The sequence below is a fragment of the Colossoma macropomum genome, unplaced genomic scaffold, assembly GCF_904425465.1.
Source record: "Colossoma macropomum unplaced genomic scaffold, Colossoma_macropomum, whole genome shotgun sequence".
NCBI lineage: Eukaryota > Metazoa > Chordata > Actinopteri > Characiformes > Serrasalmidae > Colossoma > Colossoma macropomum.
Window position 1 is genome coordinate 12039581 of NW_023494801.1, and position 20295 is coordinate 12059875.

Below are 20295 nucleotides of genomic sequence, written 5' to 3' on the forward strand. Positions count from 1 at the left end.
TGTTTGTTCGCCCTACTTGGCATGTAGGTGCCTAAATGACTTTCTTCTGTGATGTAAAGGACATAAACAGAAGACGATAATGACATTACCTTGTGAAATTTCCATGGGTACACAGAAACACATATGCGTGCACACATTTTACCCTTAGAGGAACTATATGGGTGGAGGTGGAGCTGGGGGTTGGGGTATCCAGGGGTAAAAAGTCCAAACACACTAGTTGCTGCACTGAACAGTTGCAACATTGGATCCACTAACTCTGAGATATACCTTGGGGGGGTTGTGAAGATACAGCGTTCTATGGTATGTAAAATTCAGTATACAGTGCATCATAGTTACCGCTCATTATCTGATTTAAAGAGCTTGTTGACAGTCATCTGCTGCATACCTCTAAATCTAACTGACAGTAAAAGGACAGGAGGCTATAATTTGACTGTGACATTTACAATGTGCTAAGGACAAATGTGACCCTATTAACCATGAAACAAAGTGACACATGTTAATAAGTGTTTTGTGATTTTTAGAAAATTTTGTTTGACATCATTTATTTATTCATTCATTTACTTATTTACCAATGTAGTTATTTTGATTTAGTTATTTTGTATTTTGCTTTGTATGACTGCAGCAAGTGCATTAAAAAGCTCAGAAAACAACCCTAATATGCAAAACAGTGTACTCAAATTGCTAGAAAATTAGAAACAAATCTAGAAGAAAGGAGCATAGATTATACAAAGTATATCAAATATTGATTTGGGATAGTTTTGAAACCTTATCAGACATAATAATGGACTGAAAAGTACATGTTAACTCTCTTTGTCTACCACACACTAACCTAACACGCCCATAGTCACATATATGATTACTGAGGCAGCTCATTAAATCAAACCTGTTTATACTTGATCATAATTTTCCAGAATGCTGCGACCTGTGGTAGCTCTTCTGCATCTTCTTCGCTGGTGCATTATTCTCCCTCTGAAATCCCCTTCTCCTGCTCTTCACTTTCCCTGGCCCCCCATCCTACACTCTCTCCCACTATATCGCGAGAGACAGACTGGGACAGGAGGCAGAGAAATATTCATATTCTTATAACAACAACAGAGCAATATAGCTATAGTCGCCAAAAACAGATGTAAACGCTGCCATATGATTTATCAACACGTTCGCCCTTAATAGATGTAAAGCGTAAGATAAGGTAGAGAGAGAGGAATGAGAAGTGATATTGAAGGCAACAACACTGGCTTATTGGCTATACAGCTAGCTGTGTAGCTGTCTGGCTAGTTAGCTATTTACAAGATAGGTAATTTACGAATAGTAGCTTAGTTAGCTGGCTAGCAAGATACATTAGCTACTTTCCGAGGCAGTTCTGTTATTTTGCAGATTCGCAGTCGTGTGCAAATGCCGTCTATTTCGGCCAAGGTAGGTTAAGTTTGGGAAATGTTTTCTCTTTGAGATAAACTGTATGAAGCAGATTCTGGCTAGCGAGCGAGCTGGCTAGCTAACGCTTTTATTAGCAAAAGTTGCCTGGCTAGCGTGTTAGCTAGCTGGCTAACGCCACTTGGCTCAGCATATTGACATTATTAGCTCGTTGTTGAGCTGGCTAACTGTAATTTTACTCCAGTAACGTGACCATGCACGACACAACATTGTCTCGTTAGCTAGAGCTTAATATCTCTGTCTAGCCTTTGATTACATGACAGCTGCGTTATCGTAGCCAGGCCTGTGTTTGAGTCTGATCTGTTGTTTTCCTCTCCATCTAACGTTAGCAAACCCACAAAACAAGAAAGGCACCGGTCTCGAGTTACATACGGACCCGAAAATGGTGAGTGACCACAGGCTCGTTTATGATGTTTTGGTAGCAACTTGCAATACGAACTGGCCACGTTATTTCGGTGTCAACAAACCTGCTTTCACCGACTTGACGTAGTAAGCATATAATTTAAAGAAAATGCTATTGTAAACATTGGGTAGGTAGCAGTTACAGACCATATTTGCACACATTACTCACTAACTCAGCTCGCTAACTCGCCGACTGAAGAAGTAGAAGTTTTTAGGTAATTTAGCTGTAGGAACTGGTGTTGTTTTTCAGGTTTCACGTCGTCAGTCAGACTATCAACTGCTATTTTCCATTCACAGGCGAAAAAGCTTGGTATGGTGTGTTGTGTCGTTGATACTTTCAAAAGCTGTATGAAGATTTATATATATATATATATATATATATATATATATATATATATATATATATATATATGTGTATGTGTGTGTGTGTGTGTGTGTGTGTGTACTTGTGTATATGTATGTGTGTGTAAGAACGTCTGTTGTTACATTAGTTGCTGATTAACACAACCTGTTACTGTGTGTCATGCTGTCTTAGGTCATTTGTTCTGAAAATAATGATGAGGCATGCCCTGCTATCATTTATAGATACTGTTTTTAATATTTGACTCATTCAGGCTTTTCTAGAGAATTACCTAAAGCACTTACTGTATCTAAAAGGAGACTACTGTTCTGCCTCATTGTTATTATTACTATTGTTATAAGTTGTAGTAATAATGGTAGAGATACCAATAATTGGCTCCATACTGTCTCTTTTGAGGTTTCCCTAAATACTCACTAGTGTCGCCATACTGTAGCAGTTTTCAAATTTAAATTTCAATACAGTAGTCACAATAGGCAGGGGTACAGGCAGGGGTAATAATAAGCCATAGTGATTCCTCATGTTTAAGTAGGAGTGGGTGATATATGGAAAAATGTAATATCACAATACTTAAACGTTTTCAAAATATGTGTCATTATATTTTGTTTATTACCAAGTAATATCAAAGTATTACCTAATATTTAAAAAGGCCTAATATTATCTATTATAAAATATAATATTTTAACATTATGAGTACAGTGATTTTTATTTCACATTTCACTTACTACACTTAATTAAATTAAACAAGACTAATTTATGTTCTATTTCTAATGAAACATGCATTTGGTTGGTGGTTTTTAAGCACTGATGAAATTCATGATATGTTTAGATAAGCACATTCTGACACACTGTGATGTAATATCACAATTATGATAAACATCAGCATATGTGTTACAGCCTTTCAATTCTTTCATTGTTTGAGCTCATGCTTAGTGGATGTTTTAGTGCAAACATGACAGTATATCTGGAATATCTACTGTAACTAGATGGGGTAAATTTTACCAACAGACTTTTTTCTTGCTTCATTGCAGGCCATGGATCCGTTCCTCTGGTTGCTTCTAGGGCCTTGAAAAAACAAGACCACCAGAGGCAAATAAAACAACTCGTCTGCTACGTTCTTCGCTCAACACTAGCTGTCCATCATCCTTCTGATGTGTTCTGAAGACACTCAGCATGCAGATGCCTATATATAAGTTAGCACATATTGCTTGTTGCAGAGTGCAGGAACTGTTATAGAGCTGCTTTATCATCTAAGAGTCCAGTCATTTATTAAATGACGGAAGATTGTCATCAGTTCTCATTGCTTGGCCAATCATTTTTCCCAGACTTGTGACCTATGTGAAACTTTACCCGATGAACAGAGCGTGCCTCCTCCTCAACCCATCAGATTTTGACAGTCGCTTGATCCTTGATCAGAAGGCTTCAGTGATTAGTCTCCAAATCACCACGAATCAGTCACTCATTTAGTCAGTTATGAACGGCTCCCTCTTAACTCCGCCCAGCCCACGGGCTGCGGCAAGCTCCTCCCCTCTGCCCCCGTCTCCGTCTCCCTCACCGTCCCCTCCATCTCCCTCCCTACTGCCTCTTTCTCCACGTCCACCTCCTTTGCCCCCTCCGGTTCCTGCCGGCCAGCCGCTGTCTTCTCTCTCAGACACACCCACACCCTCACCCTCTCCCTGCCTTAGCTGGACCGAGTTCTGTGAGCTCCATGCCCGGGTAGCGGCTGGTGACTTCGCCCGTCATTTCCGGGCCTTTCTGCTGGAGAACCCGCATTACTCCCCAGATTCTGCTGCTGCTTTCTGCCGCCGCTTCACAGACCGTTTCGTTCGACATTTCGAAAGCGAACTGGAGGGAAGCGGTGCAGGAAGGGAGGGGACAGGGAGCTGGGTGGCCCAATCAGATGCTACATCGCTGGACGAAGAGGCGACATCCCCGCCCCTTTTGCCACCCGAGGCCACCGCCCCCTTACCACCTGCTCATGTTCGGGCTCCGCCAAAGCCTCTGTCGACTCGGCCAGCGTTGGACAGCCGAGGTGGGGAGAGGTTCCAGAATCCTGCGACTTTTCAGGACTCCTACGCTCACACGCAAATTCTTCCCCCTTCCTCTTCATCATCTTGCTCCTCCTCAATGGGTGGCAACAATGGGCGGAGGGAGGACAGATTGACGGTTAAGCTGTGTTCTGGCAACTTGCCTGGCAATGGAGACATGGAAGAGGAGGAGGACAGCTGGGCGGGACCCTTGACTGGGGAGGAGGCAGAGTCAGACGAGCAAGCAGGGAAGGATGGAGAGGCAGAGGGCGGGGCTCTAACTGACAGAGCTGATGGCAGCCAGACTCCAATAAGCCCTGCCTCTGGTATGCAGTTGAACTCTGGCTCTAAAGGCAATGGCACGCCAGGAGGTCACTCCAAAAACAAACTGAAGAAGCGCTTCTCTCTGCGCAGTGTGGGTCGGAGTGTCCGGGGGAGTGTACGTGGCATCCTGCACTGGCGCAGCTCCTCCAGCGACTCCCCCCAGAACTGTGGACCCTCAAACCCAGCACCACTGCCCTCCAGCTACAGCTACACTACAGGCCTGCAGGATGGCAAGAGGACCTCAGGCTCTCAGGCCGTGCCAGCCTCTCTCCCTGTCTCTCTTTCTCTCCCTCTCTCCCTCCCTCACTCTTCCTCGTCCTCCCTGCCCCCCTCTTCATCCAGTAGTGCCACCTCCCTCTCGCTCTCCGAAGCCCGTGACCGGAGGAGAAGTAATGGAGAAGGTGAAAAGGAGAAGTGGAGTCACCGACTGGAGAAGCTGCGGCTGTCTCGCTCTCCTCCGCCCACCTTGCCTGCCACCATGGGACCTTCTTCGTCCCTCTTGCCCTCTGCCCTGCCCCCCAGCAGTGCAGCGGCCCCCAGAAAGACAGGCAGGCTTGTCCGAGAAGGAGGAGTAACCGTCTTCTCGTCCTCAGACGAGTTCGCTGGCTCTCATGGTTTTCCGGGCTTTTCCTTTGGACTGCTCCACCACAATACGGACAACAACACAGCGTCTGGCTCTGGTGTAGGGCAGACTGGTGGAGTGCAGCCTCTGGCCACAGGGGGCGCTATAGGTGGACGGGGCACACGCTGGCACAAGTGTCGGCTGGTTCTAAAAGAGAGAGATAAGGAGGGAGGGGAGAGAGGAGAGGAATACTTCCTGGAGTTTTACATCCCTCCCAAGGTGAGTCAAATAACGAGGATTTTCTTAGCCTCGCCTCACATAATCTGCATTCATCGTTTTGTAAATACCTCCGTTCTTGTCTTTGCTTTGCCACCATTATCTTTCAGGTTCAAATAAGTTTGAAAAAGTTATGGTAGATTATGACCAAGCTGACATATAAGGATTGTATTAACGGATGTCCTGGAATATATAACCTTAAAAGGGAATTTGACTGACTTTCAGTAACTAATTGTCATTAAGATGTAAAAGTCATTCAAAGTGGCTTAATGTGAAATGCAAAAATCCTCACAGTAGAGGTGATAGGAATCAGACATCCAAAGTATGAAATGCCTCAAAAATAGGAAGCTATTACATTAAATAGTTATGAATATGTTTCCATTTATGGTGAACAGGTACAAGCATAGTGAAAACTTTTATCTTTCACATTTACCTCTTTTTTTCCCCACCATCATCAACATTGCATATAAAAATCAAAACAAACATGATAGGTTCACTGGTTGTTTTGTATAGTAAATAAAATGTCTATATTTGTGTTGTAGACATGCCACCCCTGGTTCCTATTACCACCACTGTTAAGAAATTAGATTAGGAATTCAGTGGAATGCCCCTTTATTTGCTCTTTAGAAAAAGGTGTTCCTCTTATTCACAGAAAACTAACGTAATACTTGGTTTAGGTAGTGACTCATTCATATGGTCACTGAAACGTCACTTGCTTTTAAAAATATTTCACAGGCACAGCATAATTTGGATTAAGTTAAACTGTTAGTGAGAACTAGATATAGAAAACTGCTTATTCCTAAGTTGTACTTTGGATAAAATCTGATTTAGGTTTCATTTATCTATCTTGATCGAGATTATTTGATTCACTTGGAAGGTTGGAAGGTAATGCTTATGCCTGTTTAGTGATGCTATGAATCCAGATAATGTCATTGTCAGGAAACAGGTGAACTTAACTGAAGGTATTCTGCTCTTATATTACAGTCCTCCAAGCCCAGACTGACTATACCATGCTGCTCCATTGTTGATGTTAGGAGCACCACAGCTCTTGAGGTACCAGACAAGGAGAACACTTTCCTTTTGCAGGTATGTCTTCACTATCACACCTTGTCTCTTAGTTTCGGTTTCTGTCTCGTTGTCTGTGTCCTATATCCAGGTTTTAGAATTTCCAACAACCGGTCTTTCTAAGACCTGCTCCTACCCCGCTTTATCTGACTGTCTCTTGTCCCTCTCTCTTTTTGTCTTTTGCTTTCTTTATAATTCTGTGTCTTGTTCATACTCATTTTTTCTTTCTCTTTCTCCTACAATCAGCTGGAAGGACAGGTGCAGTATGTAATTGAGACCAGAGATGCTGTTCAAATGAGAGCTTGGCTGAGTGACATCAGGAACGGCATCTGCCTGAGGTAACATACATCCAGTTAAGTTGTCAATGCAATGGCAAAAAGAAAAGTAAACAAGTTGTTCTTATGTGCTTGGGTTATTACAACTGAAATTGTTTTTTTCAGAATAGAACATGACTGATGTAGCCATGCTCTACATATTTTTTTGTTCATAGCAGCTGTTGCAAAGTTGGCCAAAATCTCATTAAACCCAGAGAGTTTAAAGAGAGCCCAGTTTTGTCAAAGTACCTACATTTAGAGTCTCACTGTTTGGATAGATCTAGGGCTGAACAATTTATCATTGTGAAAATGCAAGTTGGAAAAAGGTCCAGTTTTTATAGCACAAGTGCTGCAATTGTAATTCTAACCTTATTCATTATAACGTTATTCAGTGTTGTCTTAACAAGTTTTAATTAGGGGAAATTTAACCTAATAATGTAGTGGGCTGGCATTCTGACCACGTTCATCATTCAAGCCTTAAGTCCAAAGAAATTAATGTGCTGGTTTCCTTGCCATAAAAAGGCCTGGAGATTAACGTTAGCATGGTGGCAAATTCTGTGTTGTTGTCATTTCCAATTTGCAGTTTTGATTAGATATGGCAACAAAGCCTTTTAAAATAAATGTTACGTAGCAACTCTAAACAGAGATTGCTACAATTTCTCTATAAGTTAAATGTGATTTTTGCCAACATTCTGTGAAGCTTGTCCAATTTTCCGACAGTTACTAAAGAACATGTTTGTGGGCGGAGAATTATTAGGCCAAGTAACCACTCAGTAGTAATAATTAAAGTGGTAGACCCAGTCACAGTACCTAAAATATACCCTCTGACCCATCACTCTAGTGAGCAAGAGGACATTGAGGGAGTGTGTGGTGCACAGACGGACTTCAGTGGCACGCCAGAATTCAGTGACCGCCTGTCTCAAGGTCAGTGTGTTATGTGTGTGACCATGCTGTGTAGTGAACTTACAAATGAATTAAATGACTAAAGCCCCAGTCACAAACAGCAGAAACAATACCAAGGCTGAGTTTGCACAGAGCATGCTAAACGTACTGCCTATACGTTATGGCATGGTTTCGGTGGTCTTGGAAATGTTGTAGCCTGCCAATCTTAGTAACTTCTGATTGAGGCTTTAAATGCTTTTGTTCTGTCTATTAGATTATGTGTATATTACATAATGTTTTTTTTTTTGTTGGAAAAGTGAGAGTGCAGTATTTCTGTATAGCAGTATTTCAGCCTGTAAGTTACATGAATGTTTTTGGTCTGCAGTGTGTTACGGTGGGGTGGGTGGTTCTCCACTGCTGGAGCCTCTGCCTCCTGAGTTGCCACCCCGCGCCCCTCTCGATGAATCTGACAGTCGACTGCTGGGTGGAGGCGGAGCTAGTCTTGGCACACCCTTTGCAGAGACCCCTGATGCCACAGGTATTCTCACACCAAAACTGTAGACTGACAGACAAAGAGTTAATAAATAATTCAATGGAAGTCAGAAATAGAATTCTCTTGGAGGTCTTTAAAGCAAGTTTGGCCAAAAATCAAATTTTATTTTTATCCTAAATGAAGTCGATCAGCCAGGACATGATTTGGTGTTCGAAGTTTGCTTTAGAATGCTACATTAGCCTTTTAGCTCTAGTGAAAAACTAAGGAAGCAGACATCAGACACCAAACATGTCACCAAACATGGCTAAGTTTGACCAAACCATTACTTTAACCCAGGGCTGTCAAACTCACCGAGTAAAAGGGGCCATATTTGAAAATCTTAAAGGGGCCAGAGAAAAAAAAACATGTTTTTATTTAACTTTTAATCAATGTTGTGCTATAAATCAAACTGGCCATTGCTTAAATATGCAAAAACTTAAACAGTAAAATATAGGCACTTGTAGTAGACATTATATATTACATAAATACTTGAAATATTCAAAATTTAAATGTCCCCAGGTGCTCAGTGTTTAAAACCTACCTATTTGCTTGAACTAGACACCTGGCATCCTTTCTTTGCTGTTCATTAATACTTGGGCCTAAATTCTGAGCTGCTGAGCTAACATTAAGTGTTTATACAGGCTGAACTGCAGCTGAAATGCAATTAGTGTGTTTGGTGATATGACTGGTGTAAAACTGTGTAGAATTAAGGTGTAACTGCTGTCCCATAGACTGTTGTTGGGGTAGGAGAGTTGGAGCACATTACATTGCAGTGCATGCTGGGGACTGTAGTGCAGTGCACTGTTAAACAGGCTTATATTAATAGAAATTTAAAATACTTCTGCGGGCCGGAGAGGATTGTTTTGGGGTCCTAATCTGGTCCGTGGGCCTTGTGTTTGACACATGGGCTTTAACCTCTAATCCACATGGCCTCTGATGCTCACTTCCATACCTGTTAATTTCTATTATGTAGAAAGCACAGTTATCCTCATTTTACTGCTCTTCTTCCTCAGGGTCTTTTCTTTTCTCAGAGGGCTCTGTGGCAGAGCCAGTGGAGCACCCGCTAAGTGAATGTCAGTGGTTCCATGGTACACTCTCACGGCTAAAGGCTGCCCAGCTGGTACTGGCTGGCGGAATGGCAAGCCATGGGGTCTTTCTGGTGCGGCAGAGTGAGACGCGGCGCGGGGAGTACGTCCTCACTTTCAACTTCCAGGGCAAAGCTAAGGTGAGTCTGCTGTGGGTAAAACACACTCAGCTTTACATATGACTTAATCTTACATTATATTTAATGCATTTTTTAATGCAATTACATAATGAATTCCTTAGTTGTATAATTATGTTTATGTTCAGTTTACATTCTGTATTGACATTTAAATCTATACTTCCAACCTCTTTTTTATTTTGCAAATTCTACAAACAGTGCAAATGTGGGATAAATTGAAAATGAGAATTTTTTCAAAAAGCTATGGATAAGACCTCATAAGGTTATGTTATGGGATCCTTTTTTTTTTATCGCTGGCAGCAACCGCCAAGCACTGGTAATAGCATTGCAGGATATCCCCTCTCTTCACTTCTTCCATTTCTCCCTTTGTCAGTATCCCTAACCCTATCTGCCTCCTTATTTCATTGTATAAATATCTTAATCTCTCACTTTGTCTGTCTCTCCATAGCACTTACGGCTCTCACTGAATGAGGATGGCCAGTGTCGCGTGCAGCATCTCTGGTTCCAGTCCATCTTTGACATGCTGGAGCACTTCCGGGTGCACCCTATCCCCCTGGAGTCTGGGGGAGCCTCTGACGTCACTCTCATCAGCTTTGTTGGCGCCACAGCTGTCCGGCAGCCAGGTACCCACACCTGGGGTCAACGTTGAAGGGGTGGAGGGCTTGGGTGCTTTGGTATGGTGACAGGCAGAAGATTGTTTTAGGCAGAATAAGGTTTGTTAAGGGGCAGCTGTTCTGTGTTATTGCCAAAACATTCATTGTATTGAGAAATGCCAGAATGCATTTGCTTTCTGCCTTGTGTTTCTATGCCTTAATGATCATGTGAGTGCAGTACTGCAATATAGAGGTACTGCAGATCACTGCATGAGCTTCCTGACACTGTAATGTGGCTAAAATTGAATTTGGTCTATATAGAGGTCATTTCAAATCACCAGCATGGCATGCTTTTCAGCACAGTGTGTGGCTTTCCTCTTTGGCCACACACATACAGACACATACGGCTCCATTCACATGAGCAAGGTGTGCAGTTTGCTGCCTGTGCATGGCTTTATTTCTTTAATTGTGATGTTTTGCTGACTTTGTGTTTTGGTTTTTGCAGTACACATGGCCTGACCCCACTGCTTCCTTCCCTAGACTCCCCTTACCACCCTTAATACACCGCCCCCCACACATTTCAAATGTTTCAGAATCTCTGTCTCGCATCATCTCTCCTTTTCCACATCTTCCTTCTTTCCCAGTGAGAACATTTTTGATATTGTTTTGAATGAAAATATAAAAATCCAGAAGGTTTGTGTGCAGCTAACACAAGAGGTCGATTTACTGAATTTTCTTTGTGTTTTAGACATGTTGCTTTAAAGTACGACGAGTTGACCATTACAATAATTTGCGCATCTTACAGACGATGCGGCCTTAATTGTGAGGCTCAATTAGGGTGTAAATGAATAACAGATTAATAGTTAACCCACAAATAAACAATTGTTCCATGAAAGCTTTCAGTGTAAACAAACATGAACTTAAATGGATTTAATTTCCAATACACAACAGTTTCGATTTAAATAGGCGGGTTTATTATTAACACTGAGAAGCACCTTCTTCAAATGAAGCATGCAGCTAAAATAGTGGTGTTCTGGATTACTTTTCACGAGGACAATAGCTGCATTGATGTACCACATCAAAGGCAAACACCTGCAAGTAATAAGACAGTCAACTGTTCATGGTCTCCAAGCGAAAGTGAGACGCACCGCGTTTGAAGAATCATGCATGGTTGTGCATAATTATAGAGAAGGACGTGATGGATGGCGACGAATTTTGACAGCTACTTAGATGCACTGAGCCAAAGTTAGCCTTGGTCATTGCATTTGAGCTCCTTTAAACTTGGGCTAGTAAAGAGTGGTAAATACAACTTTAGAAGATTATAGAGCTTTAGTAGCCCATCGCTATTTTGTCTGTTTTAGTTTTTGATCATATTGCCTCTCATTCTGAACAATAGCAGGCTCTTATGTAGGGTGTGTTTAGTACGTTTTCAGGTTGTTTAGATCATGTCTGGCCTCACCTATCAGTACCTCCTTCCCACGGTCCATACAAGGAACACTTTCTCATATCCCTGTACGTTAATCCAGAATTCAGTTTGTGTATATGCTCACTAGTGTATGTATATGAAGTATAACAGCTTTTAACAAGGCGTAGTCAATCACATTTCAGTACCGTAAATATTTGTTTTATAATTGATATTTTGAAGGGTTACTTCTTTGATTTTAGGCTTGCTGGTTAATAGTTAAACATCTCTGGTTCTAGATCGCATGCTCTGTCAAATGCATATTAAAAATGGCGTATATAAAAACTTTATATTTTACATCGAAAACTAGAGATGCTTTATTTAAATGCCCAATTAAGTAAATGAATTCTAAGAAGAGTATAGATATACATATATTTCTCCTCCTTCTCTACCTTTTTAGTGACTTCATTCTTTGTTCTACCTGCTTTCCACCTCTTAGCCATGCCAATGCCATAATGACTGCACACTGCTATCACGTTCTATCTTGTCTTTGCACATTTCATCTACTTTTCTCTTTTGTCTGATTTTCTCTCTCCCTCATCTTATAATCATAATCATCTATTCTTTCCCCCTTTATACACCTCATGCACCAGCTCTTGCTATTCCCCTTTGCCCCGCCTTCTTGCCTCAGGCCCCGCCCCCTGCCAGTGCAGAACCAAAGCTCTGATTGGCTGTCTCTGTTGTTGTTTGTCGTTGGGTCATCTTCGCAGGCCGGGACAGGGCAGGCAGCCGGCCCACAGTCTGTGATGTCATCACCACGCGCCACCCTGACTCTCCATCAACCCCCATCTCTGACTGTGTGTAAGTGAGACCAGATTTAATAGAGAGAGATAGAGAAGAGAGGGAATGAAACGAACAAAAAAAAAAAGTATGAGGTAAAGCCGTAGTTTCACAGCATTCATCCACGGTAAGAAATAGTGGAGTGGGTTATGTTTAGACGGACTGAAGGAGCATAATGTAAAAAGAGACTGAAGTGGCAGCTACTTAAGGTGTTTTTCCACCAGGCAGTGCAGTACAACAAGGTATGGTTACTAAACCACAACTATTAGTATCCTGTGTACATTTCCCATCACAACAGAAGCCTGAAAGTAGGCAGGATTCTTTTGAGGTGTTGTGTTTGGAATGTGATTTTTTTTTTTAATGCTATACAAGTCTTGACTGTAAACACAAACAACAGTAGGAACAATGGAGAAGCTTAAAGTTTTGATTTACTTTATTTTTTATGTTAAGAGTCACAAACAAATTCTGGCTAGCTAGTGTTTTTTGTAAATGACACAAATCTGACTGGAGTGATGATGTTTGGCAATTCTTATGATTGTGGTTGATCAGTCGTCTGTAATACGTTCTCACATACAGCCAGGTACAGTATGATTGATACCTGGCAAGGAGGATAATCAGATTCAGATACAGCACATTTCACTTGCAGAATGCGTGAGCACAGATTTGTAACCGTACCATGCTGTACTACTATACTCTCTGGTGGAAGATGGAAGCTTGAAAATCCTCAAAAATGTTTTTCAATCTAATCTGTCTACTGCATCTGTAGCACACGTTTGAATACCACAGTGAATAACTTTAGCATGCTTTTCTGTACTTAGTTAAAGAACAGAAAAAAACATTCACTCATCATTTCTTCTGTTCTTTTCTAAGTACAGGGTAGTTTATGGTCCATGGTTGCTATGGCTATGTGCTACAGATGTGTCAGGGAAATACGGGAGAATTCTTACAGGTCAAAGACTAGTCCAAGACAGTACAGAGGGAGAAAGAAAGAGAAAGTGATTGAGCTTAGAAAACAGAAAAGAGGAAAAAGAAGGAAAAGGAAGAGGTGACTGAACACTGTACCAGTGGAGAGATAGTGAGATGGGAGGGAGTGGAGCAGCAGCTCATCCGTTCACCTCAGAGCACATCTGTCTGCCTAACGTTCCATTCACGGCTGGATTTCAGTTGCATAGATCCATCCTAGACCTTTTGTCACCAGATAACATTGAACATTGCTCACTTTAGCTTGTGTTTATCACACGACAGCAGTTCTACTCAGTGCAGCTTTCCGTGTTTGAACCGATCTAATGTCACACATTTGACAGGTGACCAGGTCTTTCTCCACAATGCCATGATTTCAGGTGAACTTTTTTCTATGTTTTTTTTTACTGTCTCGAGTGAGTTATTTACTGACATATTAAAATTTCAGATTGTAATTTCACGATATTAGTGTGCTTTGTGGAGAAAGTGTAGGGAGTCTGTGCTGTGTGTTGACTGATTCCATAACTGGGAAACATGCATGCAGTTTTTTAAAGGGATCTCTCATTTATGCTCTCTCTCTCTCTCTCTCTCTCTCTTTCTCTCTCTCTCTCTCTCTCTCTCTCTCGCTCTCCCTCTCTCTCTCCCTCTCTCTCTCTCTCTCTCTCTCTCTCTCTCTCTCTCTCTCTCTCTCTCTCTTCCCCCAATATCTCCCTCTATCTGTCCCTATGTCTTTCTTTCTCTCTCTTTCGTTTGTTTTCAATCTTTCTTTCACTATTTCTCTCTCTCTTACTCTCTCTCTTTACTTCTTTGCTCTCTCTCTCTTTCCTTCCTTCCCTCCATCTCTCTCTCTGTCGCCCATCTCTCTCTCTCTGTCTCTTTCAGACTTGAGCAGCAGACCCCGTAGCCCCCCACAGCCCCCTCCTCCCCCTCTCCCGCCTGGACGCCCGCCGCCCCCCACGCCCCCCCAGGAGCGGGGCAGTGACCTGGAGGCCGCAGGAGGAGGAGGGGGTGCAACGGGCAGTGGGACGGACGAATGCGAGGAGCGAGAGAGGGACATGCCCCTCCGCCAGCTGGAAGGAGCGGAGGGCGAGGAGAGAGAGGGAGGCCGGGCGAGAGCCATCGACAACCAGTACTCCTTCTTCTGAAAGTGGAGCAGGAGAGCCAGTCACAATCAGTATTTTTCACTTCGTAGGAAGAAGAACTTAAGGGGGCGGGTGAGAAAAGAGTTAATAACACTATTAAAAAACAAACAAAAAAAGCTTTCAAAGAACGAGAGAGAGACAGAGGGAGATGCGTGCGCACACACTCATACATACAAACAGAAACACATGCACGCACACACTCGCACACTGACCACTGAAAGGGCGACGTAAAAACACTAAAGTAACGGTACACTAACTGGAGCTCGGCTGAAGAAATGCTGGTCAATGTTACACTACTTTTTTTATTTTTGTTTTTTTTCCGGTGCGTCTCAGTATTAAAGGTCCCTCTCTTGGTTCTGTTGTATAGGAAAGCAGCAGCAGCTGCAGCGGTACTGTTCTTTCACCTCGTGCAATCACACTGGATGGTACTCTACCACCACGTGGTGCTATCATTTACACACACACATAAACCTTTCAGATTTTTTACCCAGCAGAAATCTTACGTTTGTTTTTCCTGGTACGTTTTTCATTGTTGTCGTTTCGTATTCATTTTGGTCTCACTCACAGCTAGGACAAAGCTAGGCTTCACACAGGTCTTAGCAACAGCTATTTGCTTGCCAAAATAACCCAAGCTCATCTGTGAGTCAGTTGATAAAGCTTGATAAAGCAAATGTTAAACATCTCCATGGACGTCATTACCTCAGTCCTGGGGCCATACATTTATCAGACTCCTCAAGACAAGGTCTTATGATCAGGTGACCTTTTACCCTTGGAAGCATAGTGAACGGGAGAAGCTGATTCCAGAACAGCTGGTCTTACTGAGGTGTTTGAGGTGTATAAGCCCTAATTTCTCATCCACTGCCCCCGGCTGGAGGGTGCACCACATTGACAAAAAAGATCAGTATTTCTGAACCAAATAACTGTATAGCACACATGTAGGGTGCTGACATACCGGTCATTCATTTTAGTGTATGTGTCCGAGTCAGTTCATTGGAATGTGGGTTGATGTGGGGAATAGGGCTGCATGATATTGGAGGGGAAAGGTGACTGTGGTATTTTAGATTTTTGTGATAAATATTGTAGTGTTTGAAAGACAAACTCTACAATAACAACAAGAACAAGAACAGTTTACTCAGATAAGCACTTCCCAGATGGAGCTACTGTCACGCTAGCAATTTAAAGGGAGTATTTTGAGGGGGAATTAAGGCAGTATTTCTATAATCTGATTAACTGAACATAAAAACTTTGTTCCTAACACTCACTAGGGCTAAGTACAAAATGCTAGGGATGCACAGATATGGGAATTGATGGCTGATGCTGATAGCCAGTATTTTTCATGTACTTGTCTGCCAATGTGGATAGCGATGCCACTACGTAAACATTTAGTTGCTGTCCCAAAAAAAACAAACAAGTATCTAATTTTTTCTGACTTTTATTTTTCTGCTTCTTTTGAACGCAGCAGCTGCACTTTACCTAGTATAAAAATGTAATGATGAATCGTCCAATAGTAATGTTCCAAATTTGCTTGTAATAAAATCTCTTCATTAACTTACGTTTTAAGTACTGTAAAGGACTTTTCCTTCTCCTGTAAAATTACCATTTTAGAGATATTTTTTTTTTCTGGACCACAATAATACATAAAATGTAGAAACTGGGGCTACGTTACGGACGCATCTCTTAAAAACACTGCTATCCCAGAATAAAATAAATGCTCCATCAAATATCCGCCAATGTAATCATCTGTCCAATGCTGAATTTTTAAGCATCTGCAGATGCTGATGTGATTCTGATGTCATCACGCATCTTCACAAAATACCATATTCCAGTTATCGAAGACGGCCTGTTGGCACCAGCGTATATTGGTCTCAGGCAGATATTAGCAGAGGGGAGCAATAACAATGAATCTGATGAGAAACAATGAGTCTGAAAAAGCAAAAACTCACTCATTGAGTCATATGTTTTTAGACATGTATTTCTTCTTGTGAGATTGTACGGTATTTAAGTATTTTGAGCATATTATGCCCCTTTTCAGTTTTTAAAGAAAATATCAGACCGGTATTAGTATTGGCCATTGGTGAACCTCTTATCACCTGATTAAAGATTGGCTTGGAATATTTGACCAGATGCATTTGTAGAATGTGAATGCCTTCATTAATGGAAACATAGGACATTTGAGGTTGGTCAGAATGCTCATAACACAGTAATTATGATAATATTAAGTACAAAATTGTAATTTGTTAGATGGCCCAATTGAATATGTGATATCAGTCTTGCAAAGGTCAGTATCGTGATCAGGCTTCATAAACAGTATACTGGGAAGTCTGTTCCAAACCTTACACAAAGTTGAATATAATATTGTTTGCTTAATTTGTTCACTATCCTAAGACATGCATCACTCAACTGGGGTTTTCACAGCTTTGTATTAGATTCCGTTTCCATTTGCAGTGCAGTTTCATCAGGGAGATCAAGAAGTTTATTAATTAACTAAACTAAATGAGTGCTGGAATAAATGTCAGCAAACCACTGATTTGAAAAGTGATTTGCTTCAGAAATACTGAACTTGTCTCTAATGTCAGGACACAGTCTCTCTCTCTTTCACTCTCTCTCACTCTCTCTGTCTCTCTCTCTCTATATTGATGTATCTCTCTCTCTTTCTATCTATATCCAACACCTGCACTTCATTCGTGTTAACTGTCTTTTTATTTGTTGTTTTATGTCCATGTCTCTTTCTATAGTAGAATCCTTCTCTCTCTCTCTCTCTCTCTCTCTCTCTCTCTCTCTCTCTCTCTCTCTCTCTCTCTCTCTCTCTCTCACAAACACACACACACACACACGCACACACACACACATACACACTGTTTTAGTTTTATTTGTGAGTTTGTTTAAGTGGTGGAGTCCAGAGGAGGGAGAGAGAATGTCCTTAATTTACAAGAGAAATAGTTTCTTATTGATTATGCTGACAAGGATGGTAACCGTGGTAATAATTATAATAGTAATAATTCTCTAAATAATAGTATTAATTTTATTTTTTATTGGTTCTGTTTTTAAAAATGCCTTTGTTATATGTTGTATACTCAATGTATGCATTATTTTTGGTCTCCAGATTTTTTTTTTCGAGTTGCAGAAGTTTTTTGTGCCTTTTTATATTGCTTGTAATCTCCCTCAGCCTGTCCCACTACAGTTTCCTCACATTTAAAGAAAATGTTTAAGAGAAGAAAAAAGATGAGGATAAAATAGCCCTTATCTCCCCGTGCCTTTTCTGTGTTATGTCATTTCCCTTCATTCTGTGCCAGTCTTGGTTTTGTGCCTGGTTCTGTGTTGCATCACCATGTCCACCACCCAGTTTAGTGCCTACCATTTACCTTCCTAATCATTTCCTTCACTTTACCATTGTAGCCCTCTTTTCTGTCCTCTGCTCATTCAGTTTTTACACCTCTGTATTGCCCTGTCACTTTTTCTTTCCCTCTACCCCACTACTTTTGAACTTCTATTTGTGCCTTTTTCTCTCTCTCTCTCTCTCTCTTTCTCTCTCTCTCTGTGCTGGGACCGTGTGTTGAGGTGGACAGTTGTCCACTCTGTGTAATTAGTTTCAGGTACTACGTTGAATTTAATAATAATTAATAATAATAATAATGATAATACAAAAATAATAATGGTGGTGATGATGGTGATGATATAATATAAATATACTGAAACAATGTGTTTTGGAGTCTTATTTCTGTGTGTGGCTGTACTGCAGTTAATAAAGTCTATTTTACGCTGTTGACATGGTTTGAAGGAATGGTTCACCGAAAAATCTGCACAATTTATACATTTTCACCCTTGACCCTAAACATAGTCGATCGACTAAGACATGTTTGGTGTCCAAACTAAAATAATTTTTGCACTTTTGTTGCCCAGCAGCTTGTTTCCATCAAACGTTTAGCCATAAAAATGCCTTACATATCGACATCATTTCCTGTCAAAAACACAAGTTTTGTCCATAAGTAGGTTGTGTTTTCCATATCTAATTTAATGTATGTTGCAATCTATGTACCTTTGGCTTCCCTGGCTTCCCTGTAACCCACTGATAAGAAATTTTTATTTTATTTTATTTTTTTTTATTTTGTATGATCATTATCATATTATTTTTTTCCCCATTGGAACCATAATGTAAGACATTGAGATTTTCTGACATATGGAGCTGGTTGAGCACTTTCCATTTGTAAAGGCTGTAACCCCTTCTGGACTTCTGTCTCTGTAAGAGCTAAAATGTGTTAACGCTACTTTTTAAAATGTTTTTGTCTAATATGTGAATGCGTTATGTTCTCTGAAAACAAAGTCCAATCTTTCCAACATACACTGTCAGAAAACGTGGTACTGCACAGGTATATTTCTGTTCATCAAGGTAGAAACAATGTAAATATACATTCAAAGATACGACAGTGGTCTTGTGGTCCAACTGTGTGCCTTAAACAGGTTTTACCCTGAGAAAAAGGCACGTATTTGTGCCTTTTCATAACCCAATGCTTTAAAAAACAATAATATAAAAAACCTGGATTCAAGACAAGGTGTATAGAGTCACTGCGATTAAAAAAATATTACTGCAATAGAATATGATACAATTATGTTCCCTGACTAAAGGTACTGAACACAGACCCTGGAGGGTGACAATTTAGTACCTTTTTTCTTTAGTACCTTGTTGGTGTTTGCAACACTTCAGGTATCGATTAACAATCTTCTGCTAAATTCAAATGGAAAAAGGTTTTGTCGAGATTCATAAAATATTACTGTCTATTTCCATGTCTGTTGCCTTCGGCAAACTTTTTGAAGTTTCATCTCCTGATTTTTTTGTAAAAAGTTTTGGAAAAAGTCTTTTGGGTGGAAATAGATTTGTTAGCCAGGTTAGCTTCATATCTTCAGTGCAAACTTGTGTTTAGGGTTTGGGGAAATATGTGTATATTAAATTTTGTGAACCATTTCTTTAAAGAACAAGTTACAGTTAATGTGAATGTGTGCATTTTTCTTCAGTACCGTGTCATATTTGAGTGAAACGCTCGAAGAGAGGGTCTTGGAACTAGCAGATAATTTCTGGTTAAACGTTATTATTGGTTCAAATTATTTTTTCCCTTTCTGCTAGTGCATGATGATATAACACAACTCAAAAGACATTTTACAGGGGAGGAAGAGTCACTATACTTTGACCAATAATTATGAAAAAACAAAACTTTTGTCTTGTAATGATATGATGAATCATTCTTAACATGGCCAGGAATATGACAAAGTCAAAAAATGGTCCATTTTGATTTTAGGTTGACTTTAACAGCCTAAAGTCTGCATATGAGGTAAATAGAAGGGAATTATTGTATTTATGTTTTTAAAAAGGCATTATAATGTAACAAATCAGGAATTACTGTAGCAGCAGCATAGCCACCAAAGGGGATTGTTCAACAAAGCAGGATTTGTCAGTTAGCCAAATCATTTAAAACAATATTTCACTGTCCTGATCCTCAGTTCCGCCTGCACTGCACATTTTATAGTGATAGTTCAGCAAAGCTCTGTCAAGTTGTTAAGTAATCTCAAAAAGACTTGCTTATGTGGTTTCTGACACTGTATAACATGAAATGAATATGGGTATGTTGCATACTGAAAACAGTAGCAGCAGCAGAAGACAGCCAGCAATTATGACATATACCGCTGTCATGAAGATTAGAGGTTTTAGATGTTTCACTTTTCTCCATTTAAAGCTGGCCATAGAGATCACTTTCTCATGCTTATAGTGGAATCCACAGATTTTTAAAAATTCTTTGTAATTCAATCAAATCAAATCACGTTTTAGAATATATATATATGTACACATTAGACTAAATATATACACATACACAATATATTGCACTATGTACAGTTGTATAGTAATAAGTTATGAAATAAAACTATGACGTACTGTTGTACACATTTCCATAGGTGCAGTTAGTGAGTCAGAG

At 40.6% G+C, this 20295-nt stretch overlaps 1 protein-coding gene across 1 annotated transcript; it reads left to right on the forward strand.

Moving 5' to 3' along the window:
* Positions 1-961: 961 nt before the first annotated feature.
* Positions 962-18098, forward strand: sh2b1 (SH2B adaptor protein 1). The gene is made up of 11 exons (XM_036590594.1): positions 962-1413; positions 1761-1816; positions 3223-5383; positions 6365-6466; positions 6692-6783; positions 7601-7683; positions 8027-8179; positions 9187-9398; positions 9844-10018; positions 12161-12251; positions 14073-18098. Exons 3-11 carry the CDS (start codon positions 3665-3667, stop codon positions 14092-14094), a joined length of 2649 nt encoding a protein of 882 aa, XP_036446487.1. The 5' UTR covers positions 962-1413; positions 1761-1816; positions 3223-3664; the 3' UTR covers positions 14095-18098.
* The last annotated feature ends 2197 nt before the right edge of the window (positions 18099-20295 follow it).

Bases quoted from the DNA above. Each gene is read 5' to 3' on its own strand.
- sh2b1 (XM_036590594.1), top strand. From the start codon at position 3,665: ATGAACGGCTCCCTCTTAACTCCGCCCAGCCCACGGGCTGCGGCAAGC. The intron at 9,399-9,843 runs GTGAGTCTGCTG...GTCTCTCCATAG, and splicing joins ACTTCCAGGGCAAAGCTAAG to CACTTACGGCTCTCACTGAA. The intron at 12,252-14,072 runs GTAAGTGAGACC...TGTCTCTTTCAG, and splicing joins ACCCCCATCTCTGACTGTGT to ACTTGAGCAGCAGACCCCGT.